Source organism: Maylandia zebra, linkage group LG17, assembly GCF_041146795.1.
Source record: "Maylandia zebra isolate NMK-2024a linkage group LG17, Mzebra_GT3a, whole genome shotgun sequence".
NCBI lineage: Eukaryota > Metazoa > Chordata > Actinopteri > Cichliformes > Cichlidae > Maylandia > Maylandia zebra.
In genome coordinates this window covers 16,457,245-16,477,192 of record NC_135183.1, presented here as the reverse complement: position 1 = coordinate 16,477,192, position 19,948 = coordinate 16,457,245, and the positions used below count along the sequence as shown (strand labels likewise).

Below are 19,948 nucleotides of genomic sequence, written 5' to 3'. Positions count from 1 at the left end.
ACTGTGGACTGTACCACACACAGCCCATCAGATTATCAGTATTAATCAGTATTGATTTTGCTGACACAGAGATGTGTTTTCCTGTATTCTGTGAGCATGTGCAGCTGCAGCTCCTCAGAAAGACTGAGTCACTGCTGATTGGACAATTGTCTGAAGGAGCTATCAGAAGTACGGGAGGAGGAGCAGCTGGTGCAATCATGATGAGGATGATGAAGGCAGAGTAAGCTTTAAAAACCAGATGAGCAGAGTGTGTGGAGATTAATTAAACTTTAATTATCACTCACTCCAGCACCTGACTGGAAACGTCTGAGTAACGTTCATGTGGGTCGGGGTCAGGCTTACTACACAAGACTGCTTAAATCCCACCCACACAGGGCGAGCAGACAGCAGCAGAGAGAAATTTACCTGGGATTCAGTTAGAAACATAATCAGGATCATTTTTGGTATTTAAATCACTCATTAGGAAGGACTTTCCAGTCCGAGAGTGGAATAAATGTAGTTTAATGGGAGTGTTTGCTGGTACAGTCGGCCACGTTACAGGAGTCAAGAGGTCAGATATGAGCTTTGTCATTCATGAGTAGTGACCGTGTTAGCAGTTCTGTAGGATCACTGCTGTGTGTACAGAGGTGAGCCTATCAGGTGTCATCTCTGAGGTGTGTGACTGTTGCTGTGTAATATATCTGAAGCTGGCTTGGCTTCAGCAACCTTTGATCAGGGGAATCAGTGAAATCTTAAACTCTGTCAGCTCCGTTCAAAGCGTCCTGTCACAGCAGCTGCTGAATTCTGGGTAAATGACGTGTGAAACTGTGTGAGCAGTGAAATGATTGGCTAAGCCCTCGAACCTCCAAACACAGAGTGATTTAAAAGTGTAAATGAGTCAGTGCAGGCGAACGTGAGTCAGGGGTGAGTGGATGAAACGCTGTGACTGAATCAGTCAGAGTTCTGATGGACCTGAATCGATCAGACGCTGTCAGCAAGGCTAACAGCTCATTTATTAGAAGAGATCAATAACAAACAAACATGTCTGCACCTGCTGTTTTCATATCAAATCAATCAGTTCATCCTGACACGATCAACAGCAACTGATTACAGAGGAAGAAGAGGATGAAGAGGACAGGCTTGTTCTCTCTGAATCTTTGTTCTCACTATAAATGGAACGTCATGTGACTCGTTCCTGTCCTCACACCTCCCACAAACAAACAAATAAATAAATAAATAAATAAACCCAGCGGGTCTGATCCTGGATCTGATTCAGCACACACACACACACACACACACACACACACACACACACACACACATAGGGAGAGCCTGGAGAAAACCTGCAGACCCTCAGAGCCTCCTCTGAGAAAGAACCAGCTTTCATTGTCCTGCAAAGACAGGCAGGATGGGCTTAGACCACTCTTCTTCATCGAGTGGATCCTCAGCTTTCACCAAGACATTAGCCTTTCTCATAGTTTCACACATATGACTGACACACACACAGTCCTGAATCCATCTCTGCTTTCAGTCAGATTACTTCAAACTATGAGTAACACACTGTCAGAACTGAGATTGCACTTCAGTGGAACCAAGTTCAGTTCAGTTTTATTTTTTCATTTTCCAAATCACACCAACAGTCCCCTCAAAGCATTTTACATTGGAAGGTCAAGACCCAGAATTATGCAGAGAAACCGAAACAATCAGAATTCCCTCTTTGAGCAAGCACTTGGTGACAGTGGGAAGAAAACCCTCCCTTTTAACCGGAAGAAACCTCCAGGCGAACCAGGAGGGGCGACCATCTCCTGCAACATGTTGGAGGTGAGGGGAAGAAGACAGGACATAGACACGCTGTGGAAGAGAGCCAGAGATTAATAATAACTAATGATTAAATGCAGAGAGGTGTATAAATGCATATAAACTTATGGTGGAGCAAGTACATAGCCTGTATTTGTATAGCGCTTTACTAGTCCCTAAGGACCCAAAGCACTTTACACATCCAGTCACCCACCCATTCACACACACATGATGGCAGCTACATTGTAGCCACAGCCACCCTGGGATGCACTGACAGAGGCAAGGCTGCCAGATACTGGCACCACTGGGCCCTCTGACCACCACCAGTAGGCAACGGGTCAAGTGTCTTGCCCAAGGATACAACAATCAAGACTGTCAGAGCCCAGGCTCGAACCAGCAACCTTCTGATTACAAGGCGAACTCCCAACTCTTGAGCCACGATCGCCCCAAATACAGGTCGAAGCAGGTACTCAGTTTTGCATCTCAGGTGTACATTATGACACTGCTAATCAGACAGGTATATATACCCACCTGCCGCTTTATTAAGTACACCTTGGAGTGGCGCTCCTTTTTCTTTCAGAGTTGCTATAATTCTTTACGCCACAGATTCAACGTGAAGCTGGAAAGGCTCCTTAGAGATTTTCTCTATCTTGATATGAACAACATCACAGAGTTAACGTAGAAACCATACATAAATAAATTTAAGGTGTGACCCAAAGACGATTAATGACGTAATTCATCTCAACCAGCAGAGCTTCATCGCTATGAACTGACAGTGAGGGCTGATGGAGTAACTGAGGTTCTAAGACTGTTTCAAAGGTTTTATGCAGATCAGTGGCAGCACTTGCTGGGCTCCATTAGGAAACAAATGAAATGCGTGAGTAGGGCCGTGTGCACCTCATTAGCATGTTTTCATGTCTGCAATCAGAGACTCGCCTGTTTGAATCAGGACCAGAACACACCCGCTGCGACAGATTCATCCACAAATGAGTTACAGCGTTGTTTAGATTCTCCAGATCAGTCATGTATGACACATTTGTGCAGCAGCAGCATGAGCAGGATAAAAGGACTCTGCTTCCTCTCACAGATGCTAATAAATGACAGCTCATTAACATGAACAGCGCTCTCATCATGAAGCTCTGCACAGTGAACAATAACATCATCTCCAACCAACACGGAGCCCTGGGTCACACAGGAGATCAGGCACAAACATTCAGCTGTAGCACACACACAAACTTCTCACTTGTCTGTTTCCACATGTGATCGACATGTATAAGGTAAACACAATTATGACCAATTCTTTTTACATTATACATGCTTCCCTTAGGCAGTTCCGTCAGAAGGCATGGTATACAGATGACACCCAACTTTATCTATCCATGAACAGGGGCAGATCTAGAAGGGTGGCATGGGGTGGCAAGTGCCACCCTAAAATGATCCCTTGCCACCCCAAGTGCCACGCGAGTTTTGCATATAACAGTGTTGTTTATTACAATAAGATAGCATTAACAGTTTGAGCGTAGTTACACTCAACAGTGAATATAAATGCTAAAATGGAATATATTGCATAGTGTTCCCCCCTCCACCATTAACAAATGGTTCAGCCCATAGCAGGACCGGCTTTTTTCTTGTTTTCAGTAACAAGCATGTTTATGATTGTGCCAGAGCACATTTTGAACAACACCATGGGAATTTCGGATTTTACACAGATGGTTGGATGTTACACTGTGGAAATGGAAGGAAGGTGAGTGTTATGAACCCTCTGTGGTCCACGGACATGCTGCACCTCCAAATCACATGACTGATCTAAGCTGACATAGCAAAAAGCTGCAGCCACGCTGACTCTCTATTTCAGCCCACATTGAAAGTTCAGACTTCAAAGTTTTTACATTTTAATTACAGGCCAGTAAATCCAGAATTGTGATAATATATATAAGCCACGCTTTTTTCTAAATACTGTCGTCACGTTTTTGTGTGTGTGTGTGTTTTAAGCGTTTTCTAAGGACAGCACGAAAACAGTAAAGAAAGGAAGAAAAAGCCACCTCTTTCCTATCGTACCATGTCGACCAATTTTTAAAAAAAGTCAACACATGGGATTTGGTTGTTTAGGAAGAGGGAAACGTTTTGGGAGTGACGGTAACGGCAGCGAGACAGAGCGAGTGAGTGAGAGAGAGAGAGAGGGGGGGGGGAGAGTTTTTAGATGTGGGAGATTTGTGACGTTTAGTGTGGAGTGGATTCTTAGTGTGTTGTGTTGTCTTGTGTAGCTGTTCTGTTGTGTAGTCGTTTTGTTTTGTGTGTCAGTGAGGGCACTAATGAATGTCACAAAGGCACATTTGGAACGTAAACACTAAGTAGAAAACCAGCGGAGTGATACACCTCCTGTTGTCAGGCCTGCAGGTTTATCCCTGTGCGGTTCCCCTCTCTCTCTCTTTTTTTTTTTTACTGGCACACATCATTTGTGGGGCATCTTAATGCAACACCTGATTGTTCTCTCACTTTGGTTTTAGTAATATTTTTAAATGGTTGTAGAAAATGAAAAAAAAAACAAAACCAAAAAACGGCAGGTGTATTGGCTGCATTTTTAGATAAATAGTTGTATATGTTTACAAAATGTACAATTATATTATATTTGCATTTCAAGTTATAAAAATTTACTCAACATGTCTGGTGGGGGGTTGTTTTACAGTAAAAAATACAACTAGGATTTTAAGTTTTTTGTGTGATTTTAGATCAGTAATAGTACTATTAATAGTAATAGTAGTACTAATGCAGTATTTCAGTGAAAAACAACTAAATTCAGATGAGCTGAAAAGAATGATACCAAACAAGGCAAGGGGAAAAAAATAAAATGAAACAATCTGAGGGTGAAATACAAATGTAAACTCAAAAGGAGTCAAAAATGGCCGTTTGTATTTCAGACCTCAGTGGGTGAATCCAACAAATCATGAAAAATTAGGTTTAAATTTTCATGACAGTGCAGATTTCTGACATTTTGTGTAATTTAAGCATCTAACAATGTGATTGTTTTCTAACAAAAAACAGTGTGAAACTTAAGTTAGACTTGTGTTTGTAAATGAACCGCCCCATGTTGTGTAGCTTTCTGGATTTTATACTTATTGGGCTACATATTTATTTATTATACAGGCTATACAGCACATAACATCAAAACTCACATGTTTTATGTAACTAAAGTGTGTAATTATGTGGGCTACAGACAATAATTAAGTTATAGACTATATTTATATGAAAAATGTGTATACTTACTGCATTTGAATTATTTTAACCATACGTAACCACCTGCATATGTGTTTGAAAAAAAAAAGGCTTTGATTTTGCCACCCCATTTGATTTCTTTGCCACCCTCATGCCACCCTAAGAAAATTTCTCTAAATCCGCCCCTGTCCATGAAGCCTCTAATTTTCTGCTTCTTAATTCACATAAAACTGACGTTATTGTACTTGGCCCCAAAAATCTTAGAAATATGGTATCTAACCAGATTCTTACTCTGGTTGGCATTACTTTGGCCTCCGGTAACACTGTGAAGAATCTTGGAGTCGTTTTTGACCAGGATATGTCCTTCAATGCATATATTTAAACAAATATATAGGACTGCTTTTTTTTTTCCATTTGTGCAATATCTCTAAAATTAGAAACATCCTGTCTCAACTGGTTTATGCATTTATTACTTCTAGGCTGGACTACTGCAATTCATTATTATCAGGATGTCCTAAAACTCCCTGAAAAGCTTTCAGTTGATCCAAAATGCTGCAGCAAGAGTACTGACAGGGACTAGAAAGAGAGAGCATATTTCTCCTATATTGGCTTCCCTTCATTGGCTCCCTGTTAAATCCAGAATTTAGCCTTCAACTTTCAGCCCCCTCTTCTATGGAACCAGCTTCCAGTTTGGATTCAGGAGACAGACACTATCTCTACATTTAAGATTAGGCTTAAAACTTTCCTTTTTGATAAAACATATAGTTCGGGCTGGATCAGGTGACCCTGAATTCTCCCTTAGTTATGCTGCAATAGGTATAGGCTGCTGGGGGATTCCCATGATGCACTGAGTATTTATATGGCTTTATACAGCTCTCTGCATTTAATCATTAGTTATTATTAATCTCTGGCTCCCTTCCTCAGCATGTCTTTGTCCTGTCTTCATCCCATCACTTTTTCCTCCAAGCTGGTCTATTGCGGCGAACAGAGAGCTGTCGATCGATCGTGAACCTCCAGGTCACTGGAGCTCACTCAGGTGTTCTGTCCACCTGGAGGAGAGCTGGGACTCTTGCCTGGTTTTTCCCCAGAGGAGTTGGAGTAGGTGGAGTTACAGATGAACGTGAAAGTCCAGGGGAAAAGTTTGACAGGTGAACAGCTTGTTAATGATGAGGTAATTAAAGAGCAGAACCGTGTCACTTCCTGTCTCTACACGTTGGCACTTCTAAAAGAAGATTAGTATGAAGAGCCTTTCAGCCTCTGATCCCAGGTCAGAAACACCTGCAGGTTGGTGCCATTCCCATGGCTACAGTTAAAAAAAATAAGCAATGCTGACTCAGCATCCTCAGGCACCTTTAGGCTTCGCCTGCAGTGGGGTCTGACAGACACAGCTGGAGGTGACGGTCTTCATCCATCAGGCAGCAGCTAAAGGTCACAGAGGAGGAGGAGCCTTCCTCAGTCACACTGAAAACCTCTTTTTAATTTAATGCCCTTAAAGACATCAACAGTCACCTGACTGGTCACCTGATCTCATCTGAATGATGATCCATAAAAATCAGAACACCTGTCCATCACACACACCTGACAGCACACAGGTATGACAGCAGCAGATACAAAATACCACAGAAGAAGAAGAAGAAAAAGCACCTGATGACCGAGGAAGGAAGGGAGGAGAGTCAGTATATCACTGCTGACTGTTAGCCAATCAGAGAGCAGGAACACCAGGAGGAGGAGGAGGAGGTGGGTAGCTTTTTATAGACGAGGAGACAAAAGTTTGTCAGATGAGACGTGAAGAGAGGAAGGAGCAAGAGATTCACAGAAGGAGAAAAATATTCACACAGGAGGAGGAAGAGGAGGAGGATGATGACCAAACTCTGGATCATAGACAAAACAAAGAGACTCACAGAAGTGGAAGAGGAGGAACAGACGATGCTGCTTCAGCTCTGAAACGTGAGTTTGTTTCTTTGTCCACAATATTGTTAGGCTTTGATTAAAATAAACATAACATAATATCATATTATATCGCACAATATATTTAATAAAATATAACACAATTGTTTTAGATCATGTAACATAATAAAGTTGAAGTGAATCTGCTTACACCCGAGCATTAAAGCTGACGTGATGTTTGAGAATGAATCTGGCAGCAGGTTTCAGTTAATCCCATCAGTCTGCCTCTGGCGCCTCGAACAGCCTTTAATTATTTTAATGATGTTGTCATCATCACATGTTTGTTTTCTCTGCCGCACTTTAATTTTTAAATTTAACTTCTGTGTGCGGTCATAAAAACACTGATCATGCTCACAAACCTCTCTGACATCACAGCACCCCCACAGGCTGAGTTTTTTTATGACTGGTGAGGTCACCTCACTTCTGAGGACGACATCCATTTTTGTATCTTGTAGCATGATTGTGCCCAAACTGGTTTAGTTTAAAATTAGTTTCGTTTTAGTTTAACTTTAAATAAGCACCGAATGATATGAGCAGAGACACTGCAGTTATAAATGCCAGATTTCCTCCTTGCTGTGACCCTCAGGATTTCATCTCACCACTGTGACATCATGCGAGGCTCACTCAGTTATCCATATGTAGGATCCAATTTTTTTCAGCTTTAAGCTATGAGACGAAACCTCTCTGGTCAGGTTTAGGAGGCGGTGTAACCCAGAACGATACCAGCGATGGGAAACTCCATAACTGTCAGTGGGTGGGGCCTGAGGTCAAGCTTTGTCACCTCTAAGGCAGGCGATTGAAGAATCAGCCAGTGGAAATGGTGGACAACACCGTGGGTTAAGCGGGCCGGAATGATCTGGACCAACTAATGGATTAGTTTTCCCTTAGCTACCACCTGGTGGTCTGTCCAGCTACAGAATAGAGATACTCGACCTGTTCTCACCATCGATCTGTGTTCATGGTGCAGATGTCCATAAAGCTGCAGTGGTGACACTCAGCATCTAGCTAGCAATAAAGAAGCGGAGCAACGTAAGTTCAGAAAACCACAAACTTTTCTCAACAAATGTCGGCAAACAGACAAACCGCTTCAGACACAGAGCTGTAGCTGCTGCGTTTACAGGCACACAAAATAACGCTAACGATCTGAGCAAGGCCACGGATTATTCTCACAGGTGAGGGCCGGTCAGTGAGTGACGTTTATAAACTGGATTTAAAGCTGACAAGTGATGTCCTCTTATTTAATCAGGATCGACACCTGATGTAACGCGATGCAGATGATTTTATGAAACATTGAGCAAAACTATGTGAAGCATTAACTCAGAGACTATACGAAAATATATCATTCAGCATCTCATTGCTTTATAACTGGATTTCATAACCAACATTAAACCTATGTGTGTGTGTGTGTGTGTGTTATCTGAGAAGACTCCACACTGGGCTCAGATGGCTTCATTTCCAGCACTCAGAGTTTTTAACCCTTTGCTGGCTCAGAGTGAGGTTGGTTAAAGCGTGTCTGTGATGATCGTGTGTGTGGTTGCAGGTTTGAGGCTCGTTGACGGTTTTCGGCGCCTCTCGCTGATTGGATGACTTGGTTTAATCATGTGGTGCTGACAGCCTGTGTACATTTTGTCAATGAAGAATTATAAATAAAGTTTAGTGTTTTTATTTTAAAAAAAATCATCAGAAAGGCTTTTATTGTGAAATTATGAGATGACCTAAATTTAATCAGATTACAGATGTGACAGATGTGCTACATAATTATGACCCATTCATGGATTATGGATTATGGACTGTGTCATGTGACCTGGTGACATCATGACCTGCTGTCTTTATTATGACAGACTCACCAGGAGGTTTTGGGTTGGTATGTCGGGTCCTGTTTGGATGTTTGCAGGTGAGCCTAGTGTACCTGTTCAGGTAACGAGACGTAAACCTGAGAGCGAGGGCCACCGCAGCAGCTTGGAGGAAGCATGAAAACACAAAGACAATGAGTGAAAACCCACGCTGCATCCTCTCACGTCCATCCACCTGGAGCTGCTCCCTGCACATACTCTGCTCATCTCTGAGGCCCACGCCCTCACTCTTCCTCCGTGACACACTCTGATTAACTTGTGGAAACGTCTTCACGTCAGTTGCTATGGTTTCTCAGCGCAGAGATTTAACATGTCCGCCTCCTCCTCTGTTAGGAAAAAGATCTCTTATTTTGGAGGTGACGCTCCTCGCAGTGTTCTTCGCCTCCTCTCTCTCTCTGGCTGCTGTTACCTGACACGCAGGTGTGCTGCTGGCACAACAAACCTAACAAGAACCAATCAACAGGTTGATCACAAACCTGCCAGGACATCTTTATAAAGGAGCGTGCTGAAAACATGACAGACTCATCCCGTCTACCTGTCCATGTGTGTGTGTGTGTGTGAGAGAGAGAGAGAGAATCTGTGTGTGGTAGCTACATGGTGAAGAACCAGCTGCCGCTAACCAAATAAGTATGAATAAAGTTTAACTAAATTAGTGCTTCTCTAATGACAGCAGAAAAAGGTCACAGTCACATAGAGTCAGCCATGTGGGTGCGCTGTTTGCCTGTTTCTTGTCTTTAGAGGAGCAATTCTGTGACTCTGATGAAGCTTTTTCTCACAAATTGTCACATCTTTTCAGGAGCTAGCTCAAAACCATCTGACAGCAGCTTATCAATTATTATTGGTGAAGCATTGTTTTTATTCGCTTGTTAATGAGAGGAGGAGGATTTCTGCCAGAGGACGTTATGCACTAGGTGGCACTGTGTTTCAGTGTGTGGATGTCCCTACTGAGAACATCTGGAAGAAGCTTTAGCACCTTGAAGCTGGAGAAGGTCTTTAACAATTATGGTGGGCCTTATCTGCTACATTGCCATGGTAACTGATGTTGATCTGTATTAGCTTATATTCAGATAAAAGATCCACAGGTACAGACCGATAACTTGATACGTTTTTTGCTCAAATGCAGATGCACCTTTCTAGGAGGCGAGGAGTGAAAATGCCCTATGTGCAGATTTTAAACTCCTGTGTTTATTTTACCCCTCAGCTCACAGACTGTATGTAAAAGATTTTTGTGACGCCAGCTGACAGCTAGGTAATTTTCTGGTTATCAGTTTTCCTTCACAGAGTCACACACCTGCTGATCAGTAACATCAGATAGTCCAATAACCTCACAGCAGCCACATTACTGGTCAGGTGACATCATTACAAATGCTCCAGAAGGCTCCAACAACACACAGTTCAGAGGTTCACCTGTCAGTCAGAGAGGCCACGCCCCCAATAATGCTAACTTGGACCTACAGAGAGCAGGTGCTGGAGACAGACAGGCTGTTGGTGTTTCTTTCTCATCATTATTGATTATTGATCGTCCTGCTGTGTTTGGGAGTCTGGGTGGAGGTAGGAAGAGGAGCTTTCTTGGACGTTGTCCTGCTGTGAGGATTACAGTGAACATAAACACAAAGCAAGCTCAGCTCCCTCCACCTAACATAGTTAATCTGCTGCACAGATGTTCACAGTTAGAGCCTGACCTCACTTCACTGTGCTGCTGTTGGAGGGCAGCCTCACACAAACTCAGTGTTTTCATATGCTGCTGAGTCAGGTGGGTCAGGCTCCACCCCTTGTGAAACAAACAGTTGTGAAAAAAACCTGTCTCAGGTGTGCAGATGATCGTGTGTTCACCTGTTGTAAATGGTTAAATGATGGTTAAATGTCCCGTGTTAGCTTAGTTGCCCACAAATCCTTCAGAAACATATCGCAGCTGATTATCTATCAGCTGATTAAAAAAAACCTTAGGTTAAATCGAGCCCGTTAATAAGCACACACACATCTCAGTGTGTGTGTGTTTACATGTAATGTTGGCCGCCATGGTCGGTGGTCGTCATGGTAACAGAGGATGAAGAGCAGGATGAGAGCGGCTCTAAGATGTGATTGTCTCTGAGAGGAGACACTTCAGCAAACAATAGGCTGACATTTAATAAAACGGGCTCCACTTCCTTATGTAACCACCAAAATAAGAGCAACACAAGTGCCCCCCCATCACCTGCACTGATGCAGACACCAGGAGTACTTTTAACTGCGGATGAATACAATTAATGTAAAGAGGTTATTGTTTGTTGTTTACAGTTGCAGAAGAAAACAACAATGATGAACAAAGAGAAAGACCTGAAGCAAATAGGTGCTGACACTGAAACTCACCTGAAACCACGGACGGTACAGGAAGCAGCAAGGTAAGTCTGCCTTACTTTGAGTACTTGGTTTAAATTCTCAGATTACTTCGAAGAAGCAATAACACAGTAACTGTGTCATGTCCAGATGTTGAGCAAAGCCCTGCAGCTGTGCTTAGGGCCTCCATCATGGACAATGTGACACCTGGTGCCCTTCCAGGTGAGCCAGACTTGAAGGAATACAACTACCTGGCCTTGGTTCTCGGGGTGCCACTGATCCTGGTAATCATCCTGGGGAATGTGCTGGTGTGTCTGAGCGTGCTCACTGAGCGCTCTCTGAAAACCGCCACCAACTACTTCATCATCAGCCTGGCGGTGGCTGACCTGCTGCTGGCCGTGCTCGTGCTGCCGCTCTACGTCTATTCAGAGGTCAGTGTGATTGAGCCGCCTGGGCTCAGGTGTGCTCTGAGCTTAGGTGTGCTCCCAGTTTTACCTGAAGGCCCTCTCTCTGTTTGTGTGCAGTTCTTGGGGGGGATCTGGACATTGAGCACCTACATCTGTGATGCTCTGATGACCATGGACGTGATGCTGTGCACTGCCTCCATCCTAAACCTGTGTGCCATCAGCGTAGACAGGTGAGTCCAGCTGTGGATTCAGGTCAAAGTAACAGGATCATTAGCACATCTGCTGCAGGTGTAATTAAGATTTTGAACTGTCTGAGATGGAAATATTTCCTCATCACAGAGTCATGTGACCTGCTGTGTCCCTCAGTCAGTTTAATAGATTTTAATGAAGAGACATGTTAAATAAAAGTGTGCTCTTCTTCTCTTCTCACATTGTAACTTTATTTCAGTCATGTCGCTGTAGTCACACTGCTGACACCTCATTAATGAGATAACACGTGACTTCATCCTGATTTTTACAGACAGCAGCTGTTAATGAACCAACTGACACAAAGTGTTGAGAAAAAGAAATTCAGTGAGTCAAATATGCCAGAGATTACAGGCGCCAAACCTATTTTTACCAGTGGTGCTACAGTCTCTATTTTGAGCCTCTGAGCCGATAAGAGGCTGCGGTGACACCTCATACACACACACAATTTTGGATACAGCCTCATTCTGCCCACACCTGCAGTTTACCTGAGAGCTAATGAGGGGATCCAGTGTCCAGATTCTTAGTATAGAACATTTTCCAGAATTAATCAGAAAAAAGTACACACACACACACACACACACACACACACACACACACACACACACACACACACACACACACACACACACACACATAGTGGTTTGAAAGTGTTTGCCCCCTTCTTGAATTCCTACTTTTTGTATGATTGTCACACTTAAATGTTTCAGATCATCAAACCAATCTAAATATTAAACAAATATAATGCAGGTAAACACAACATGCAGTTTCTAAATGAAGGTATTTATTATTAAGGGGAAAATAAATCCCAACCTCCATGGCCCTGTGTGAAAAAATGATTGTCCCCTAATGCTAATACAAGGTTGGGCCACCCTTAGCAGCGACAACTGCAATGAATAACTGGCACTTTTACAGTGGAATTATTGCAATCCAGTCACAATGGAAAGGTTTCTAGCATGAACCACCTTTTTAAGGTCATGCCACAGCATCTGAGTTGGATTCAGGTCAAGGCTTTGACTAGGCCACTCCAAAGTCTACATTTTAGTTTTCCTTAACCCTTTAAGACCTACCATAGAACCAAGTCCGCCAGAGCTTATATTATATTTTTACATGCTGTGGAGCCATTTTTGGGAGCATTTCAAGTTGCTATACATCAATACAACCATTATAGCCCAGATTTTAATAATATGTATTCATTAAGTGCATAGTAATTACATAAATTGCAAAAAAGTGCAATAAACTACAAAAAAATTGAAAATCGTTTTTGATTTTTTAACATATATTTGTAGTTAGAGAAATTTAAGAGTCTTATCCCTCAAAACTGTAAATACAAAAAAGTTGCACAAAATAGTTTCCTACCACAGGAAATTTATTTTGAGTGTCTTCATAGTTTTATTTTTGAAATACACCAATTTTTATACACTGCAGGAAAAACGAAAATAAATATTATACTGCAAATTTGCAAAAAAGCAGCATATGCATCAAAATAAACTATTTCCAGCAGTGCAATATGAGTCCTAAGCATCCCAGAAACGACACAGAAAGTCATAAAGTCAAAGATAACTTTTAAAAAGAGCAGTATAGGCCCTGAGGCCCTGATCGCAAAAAAGACTACATTTCCGCGAAAATGACGTCACTTCCGGTTTCGGGCAGGTAATGGCGGAAATGCAAAAGTTCGCGCTGACGTCTATTCCAACGTAGGAAGTGTTTTGAACAGCTGATCAGATCGGTAAAGCGTGTTTCTGGAATATTATGTTTTTGTTCCTGCAAGCGCTTTTTATGCAGTTTTTGCAAAGCTTTATGTGGAAGGAAACCGTGACCTAGGACAAGCTGATGGCATCAGATGTAAGTACAACTCCTCCGGTTTCATATGCAAAAAAATTTTTTGCGCTAGCTTACGTGGTTGCAGTGCTACTGGGATTTAAAAATTGTTACGCATAACAGAGCGTTCCCGCTCCGATCGGCTCTAAAGGGTTAAGCCATTCAGAGGTGGACTTGCTGTTGTGTTTTGCATTATTGTCCTGTTTCAGAACCCAAGTGCGTTTTAGCTTGAGGTCACAAACAAATGCCCAGACATTTTCCTTCAGGATGTTTTGGTAGAATTCATGGTTCCATTTAACACAACAAGTCTTCCAGGCCCTGAGGCAGCAAAACAGCCCACTACCAACACCATATTTTACTGTTAGTTTGATGTTCCTTTCCTGAAATGCTTCATTACCAGATGTAACAGGACACTCTTGTTCAAAAAGTTCTGCTTTTGTCTCCTCAGTCCACAGAATATTTTCCCAAAACACATCTTGGGGATCATCGAGATGTTTTCTGGCAAAACTGAGACAAGCCAGTATGTTCCTTTTGGTCAGCAGTGTTTTTTTCTTTGACCTCAGACCCATTTTGCCTAGTCAATACTTATGGTGGAGTTATGAACTCTGACCTTTACTGAGGCAAGTGAGGCCTGCAATTCTTTGGATGTTGTTCTGGTGTCTCTTATTACTTCTTGGATGAGTCGTTGCTGCTCTCTTGAGGTAATTCTGCCCCTGTAGAGTGCCTGTAGAGATGGATTTTGTTATATGTGGTCTGATTCTCCCTGTGATCAGTATAAAAACTAATCTCTTGGTTTAAGTCAGTCCAAATACTTGCCTATAAACCTAAAACCTCCTCTGTCTCTCTGCTATTGCAGGTACATCGCAGTGGTGGTCCCCCTGAAGTACAACAGGAACCAGTTCAGTGTTCGTCAGCTGGCTCTCATCACAGCGACCTGGGTGCTGTCACTGGGTGTGGCCAGTCCTGTCATCTTTGGTCTGAATCAGGTGCCGGATCGTGACCCGAGTGTGTGTAAATTAGAGGACGATCGCTTTGTGGTGTACTCGTCTGTTTGCTCCTTCTTTGTGCCTTGTCCTGTCATGCTCTTCCTCTATTACTGGATGTTTAGAGGCCTGCGGCGTTGGAGTGGGCGAAGCCGCTCCCAAGCAGGCCGGGCTGGTCGGCAAGTTTTCTCTTTACAGCTCAGCTCAGCTCTACGGCGAGCTAAAGCCACGACAGCTGGCAGTCAAGAAAAAGTGGTATATACAGCGCCCCCCGGGCTCAGCCCCACGTCTCCCTCCACCGTGTCTATGGCAACACCCTCAGTGACACCGGTAATGGAGGAACACCAGGATGGTATAGCAGTGGTGGCGGACAGTGACCCAATGACGACTCAAATGGACAGCCTGTCGGATGGTGACCCCACGGATAGGAGGGAGGGTGGCAGCCGTCGAGAGAATGGCCTGAAAGGCAGCGCTGCAAAAAAGAAGGGGAGGAGGCAGAGCAAGACCAGCAGGGTCAGCGGCCGTGAGCGCAAGGCAATGAAGGTCCTGCCCGTGGTTGTAGGTGAGTCTCATGTCCAGGTGTTAGTTCAACCAGGTCTTAGGTGGGACTAAATCTGAGACAGGAATCGCCTAGAACTATGGGGAGGACCAGCCTCAGAGTTCTTCCTTCTCATAGTTGTAGCTGATTCTCCAGTCCAACTGTGAGGCACCAGGACAAGGTAGTGACAGGTATAAGGTAGGACCAAGTCTGATATAGATCCAGATCTAAGGGAGGAACAGGTCTAAGGCAGGATCAGGTCAAAGGTAGTATCAGGTCTGAGGCAGGGCTAGATCTGAAGTAGCAGGTCTAAAGTAGGACCAGATCTTAAATAGTGGCAGGTCTAAGACACAAACAGGTAGAAAATAAGACCAGTTCTAAGCCAGTAGTAGGTCTGAGTAGTACCAGATCTGAAGTCGTACCTGGTTCTGAAAGAAAGAAAGGTTAGGAAAAAACAGCCTAAGATAGCTTTGGGTTTGGTGAAGAATAAAGGTGGTCACACCAAATACTGACTTTACAGTTTATGTACAAAAAAGTTGAACAAACTCTTTTTTTTCATTGTATACTGTATTCCCAGCTCTGAGGCAGATCCAAGTGTAAAGGAGGTCTACTTCTGAAGTGGGTGCAAATCTGATACAAATGGAGGTTTGAAGCAACAACAGGTCTAACGTTTCCAGAGATATTTCTATAAAACTAAAGCTCTCAGAAGTGTAACTAGAACACATGGGGCCAGAACAGCTTTGAAGGTCTACATACATTCTTTTGACTCAGCTCTTACAGTGCATTCACACCAAACCTGTTTTACCTTACTTAACTCAAATAGTTTTTACTTTCTCTGTGTAAAAGCAAGATCTAAGGTTTGGACTTGCACTGTGTAAAAAACTTTATATTTGCTGTTAATGCACCATAAACATTCCCTCATTTGATGTTTTAGTGGAGAGTGCACATCTTCTTCATCAAACCATTAAATGAGCTCTGCTGTGCAGTGCCAAAAGAAGACCACCCAAGTCAGACAGAAACATCTGATCAGAGGATGGAGGTGATCAAACTGTGTATTGATCTGCAACATCCTTAACTTTGAAGGATCAGTCGACCCAAATAGAGCCAGTGCATCAGAAACCAGGTCTCATAAGTCAGGTTTACAGACAAGAATTCAATCTGTCAGAAACTTCCAACTATTATTAACAAGCAAATGAGCGCAGAAACAGTTTCAAACATCATTATGTTCAAAGTTGTTGCATTAAGAAATGGACATTGAGATAAATGTGAACACAAAAGCTCATCAGCACGGCTTGTTGTTGTGTCTTTTCATCTAAACAAGAGCTGTCTCTGCTGGACGTCTCTGCACTAACCGTAATGTTTTGTTGAGTGAATCTCAGTAAAAATAGAAACCTCTTCTTGTATCTCTGTGGAAACTGCTTTAATTCACACCACAAAGTGTTTAACACTCACAGCTCATCCAAAACCATGAGGCTGAAGGTGGTGTGAAGGATTTAGTTAAAGAGAAAACATGCAATTAGAGCTTCAAAGGAACATCAAACAGATCAAGTGTTGAGTAAAAACAGAGGTAGGAGTCATTTTGGATAAACTGGTCTGCAGGAAGACTGGAGTCTCTGTGAATTTAAACTTCTTTCCCTAAAATGTAATTCACCAGGTTTATTCAAAATTCAAACTTAATAGTCATTGTTAATAGGGCTGGGCCATATTATACCGTTCACGGTAATACCGGTATAATGTTAGGCAACGATAGGAAAATGAAATATCGCGATAGAATGGGAGTAAAACGCGCATGCGCAGTGCCTTTGTTTTCATACGCACATGGCCGATTGTTGAGTGAAACTGATGAACCAGAATTGGTTTGTAAAAATGGTGCAACTTCCGTGATGTGGAACTGGTTTGGTGTTTGTCCGTCAGATACACAACAAAGCACATTTTTTTGCAGAACATGCAAGCGGCCGTTGTTATTGTCGTATTTGTCGGACTAAGATGCTCTTAAATCTGGGAGTAATCTGGGTCCTAAACTCCGTATACTTCAGGTCAAACAACACTGCAGCATCACTTAGAGTTAAAAACTGTCTAAATTCTTTCATCTTTAATAAAACGATCAGCATTGCTGCTTTACCAGGTGTAACTATAAAGTTTAACTTCCAGGCATCCATGAAAACAAAAGTTATTACATTTAACGGAGTTAGAAGTTAGCAGGAAGCTAGCGGAAGTTAGCTCGCTAGTTTCGCTAGTTACCTAAGCATGATATAGCATGTTCTGACTGAGAGATTTCTGAAAAAAATCAAACGTACAGCTCTGCTATCACTTCCAACATAAATGAAGACAGGAAACTAAACAGCAGTGACGTTTGTAGGGTTACTGAAGTTGGGCTAGCTGGTATATAATGATGTGCTACGTGATCGCTAGCGACACAGCTATGTTAGCATAACATAAACAGTGAAGCTGGAGGACGAACACTAACACTTTTCCACTTATAAAAGTGAACGTGAAGGTTCTTCATGGTTGGAGACAAATGCAATCGCATGGCAGGATGCTGTAAACGGACCAAACTTCAGTCAGGAGAACAACTGAGATAATCCATCCACAATACGAGGTTAGTCATTAATATACTGCAACAACATGGGAATAGAGCAGCTGCCAGAGAATTCAACATTAATGAATCAATGGTACAGAAGTGGAGGAAGGAAGAAGAATGAGTTTAATAAAGTTTGATTTATCTGACTGCTTTGTTTCGCTTAATGTGCCTTATAATCCCGTGCACCTTATGGTCCGAAAAATACGTACTGCACACTGCAGTTTAATGTTGCAAAGCACCTCTTTTTAACTTCAGTGGATATTATACATGGTTATGCTCAGGATATGTCAGCCCATTTCTACTGGAAATGCCTTTTGGTTAAACTTTCAGCAAGGAATTTGCATTTGCACTGTTACATTTTTATAAAGCTTTAATGTACATAAAAACCAGCTTCTTGTTTAAGTGAAAATAAATGGAAGGTTGTCTTTTTGCGCTAGTAATGTTTTGGAGTTGTATTTTGTCTCGCATCAATTATATCGTCTGTTATATCGTTATCGCAAATTTTCAAATATATATCGTGATAAATATTTTTGGCCATATCGCCCTGCTCTAATTGTTAATCTCTGGCACACTTCCACAACAAGTCTTTGTCCTGTCTTCCTCTCCTCACTCCAACCGAACACGGCAGATGGCGGCCCCTCCCTAAGCCTGGTTCTGCTGGAGGTTCCTGCCAGTTAAAGGGAGTTTTTCCTTCCCACTGTCGCCAAAACACTCGCTCATAAGGAGTAATATGATTGTTGGGGTTTTCTTTGTTTTCATTGTATTATTGTAGAGTCTTTACCTTACAATATAAAGTGCCTTGAGGCAACTGTTGTTATTTGGGCTATATAAACAAAACTGAACTGAAACTCTCTCTCTGTGTCTCAGGTGTGTTTCTGGCCTGCTGGACTCCGTTCTTTGTTGTCCATGTCACCAAAGTTTTGTGCCAGTCATGCAACATTGGTCCCACACTCATCTCCGTGGTAACTTGGCTTGGCTATGTGAACAGCGCTGTCAACCCGATTATCTACACGGCCTTCAATGCAGAGTTCAGGAACGTCTTTCACAAACTGCTCTGCTGTCAGACGTGAAAGCAGATCAACATCCAACAGGAAGAAGCCCCAGCGTGGAACTCAACTCGACTCAAACACTCTCAGACTTCTTAAGGTTTTAATGTGTGCGTGCTCTTATTTTCAAAGTTTGGAGATGTTACAGCCCAGAGGCATAAAACCTGCAAACATGTTTCTGATATCTGACTGTTTCCGTGTTTAAAGTTTGCAGCTCATAAGAATTTACTTCGACTGTTTGTACAGTGTTTTTGTGACTGAAGCAGAGAGCTTCATGTGGACCTGGATGTTTCCGTCAGTTTTGTGGTGAAGCTCGTTGAGGACAGATGGTGTTTGTAGTATTCTGATCTGTGGCATGAAGGTGATGAAATGTAGCTGAGCAAACTTCTGTGTCATTTGAACAAACACAATAAAGAGATTAAAGACTGTTTGATGGGAGCAGCTGATCTGTGGGGTAACAGCAGATACCCAGCAGGATGTGACTGCCCTGGGGGTGGGGGTCTTGGCCAGGTGAGTTTTATGTCACAGGTGGAGGTCTGGCAGCTCATTAAAAAGATGCAGAAGAAGAGTCAGGATGCAGCCCAGAGCCACTGATTCATCAGAGAAGCTCCAGTTTGTTCACCTGTTCTCGTGCTCGTCGCATCCAAGGCATCGCCTGTCTGCAGGCTGTCAGTGAAGCTGCTCATTCACCTTTTGTTTTAAAGTAATGACACCCCACTGTGTGGGTGGAACTGCCTGCACCTGTCAGAGCACTCCTGCAGATATCTGAGTTTGTGTGTCTCTGAAGTAGCTTCATCACAGTCTGATGTGATGACCTCCTTCATCAGAGTGGGGAGACCCCTTAATGACCAGAGGTAACCATGGTGATGGGGAGCATCTCATCCACACATGTAATAAACATGGGTGTTCAGAAGTCCATCTGGAAATCAGAGGGCTTTATTCTGCTCAAATGACTAAGTTGTGGAGCTGACTTTGCTTCATCTGTGTGTTGATTTAGTTTTACTCAATAAAAACATGTAGAGTAAAACAGAGAGCTTTTCTATCTCAGCTTTGAGCTTCATCAAGACTCTGCAGACTCAGGGTGTCTGTGATGTAGCTGAAGCATGAACAGCACACAGACAGCAGCAGCTCTTCACTTCACAGACCAATTCCCAGGCCGTGTTTTATTAACTGTCCCGTACAAACACCCGGGCCTCGGCCACCCTCTGCAAAACAAACTGA

At 42.8% G+C, this 19,948-nt stretch overlaps 1 protein-coding gene across 1 annotated transcript; it reads left to right on the top strand.

Annotated features, from left to right (window-relative positions):
• The first annotated feature begins 6,756 nt into the window (after positions 1-6,756).
• On the top strand, positions 6,757-19,157 carry drd4-rs (dopamine receptor D4 related sequence). The gene is made up of 6 exons (XM_004564946.4): positions 6,757-6,936; positions 11,067-11,170; positions 11,256-11,536; positions 11,630-11,742; positions 14,436-15,124; positions 18,549-19,157. The coding sequence occupies exons 3-6, from the start codon at positions 11,297-11,299 to the stop codon at positions 18,749-18,751; spliced, it is 1,245 nt and encodes a 414-aa protein (XP_004565003.1). The 5' UTR covers positions 6,757-6,936; positions 11,067-11,170; positions 11,256-11,296; the 3' UTR covers positions 18,752-19,157.
• Positions 19,158-19,948: the final 791 nt, after the last annotated feature.

Coding starts and splice junctions, on each gene's coding strand:
- drd4-rs (XM_004564946.4), top strand. CDS start 11,297: ATGGACAATGTGACACCTGGTGCCCTTCCAGGTGAGCCAGACTTGAAG. Junction 11,537..11,629: donor CGCTCTACGTCTATTCAGAG/GTCAGTGTGATT, acceptor GTTTGTGTGCAG/TTCTTGGGGGGGATCTGGAC. Junction 15,125..18,548: donor GGTCCTGCCCGTGGTTGTAG/GTGAGTCTCATG, acceptor TCTGTGTCTCAG/GTGTGTTTCTGGCCTGCTGG.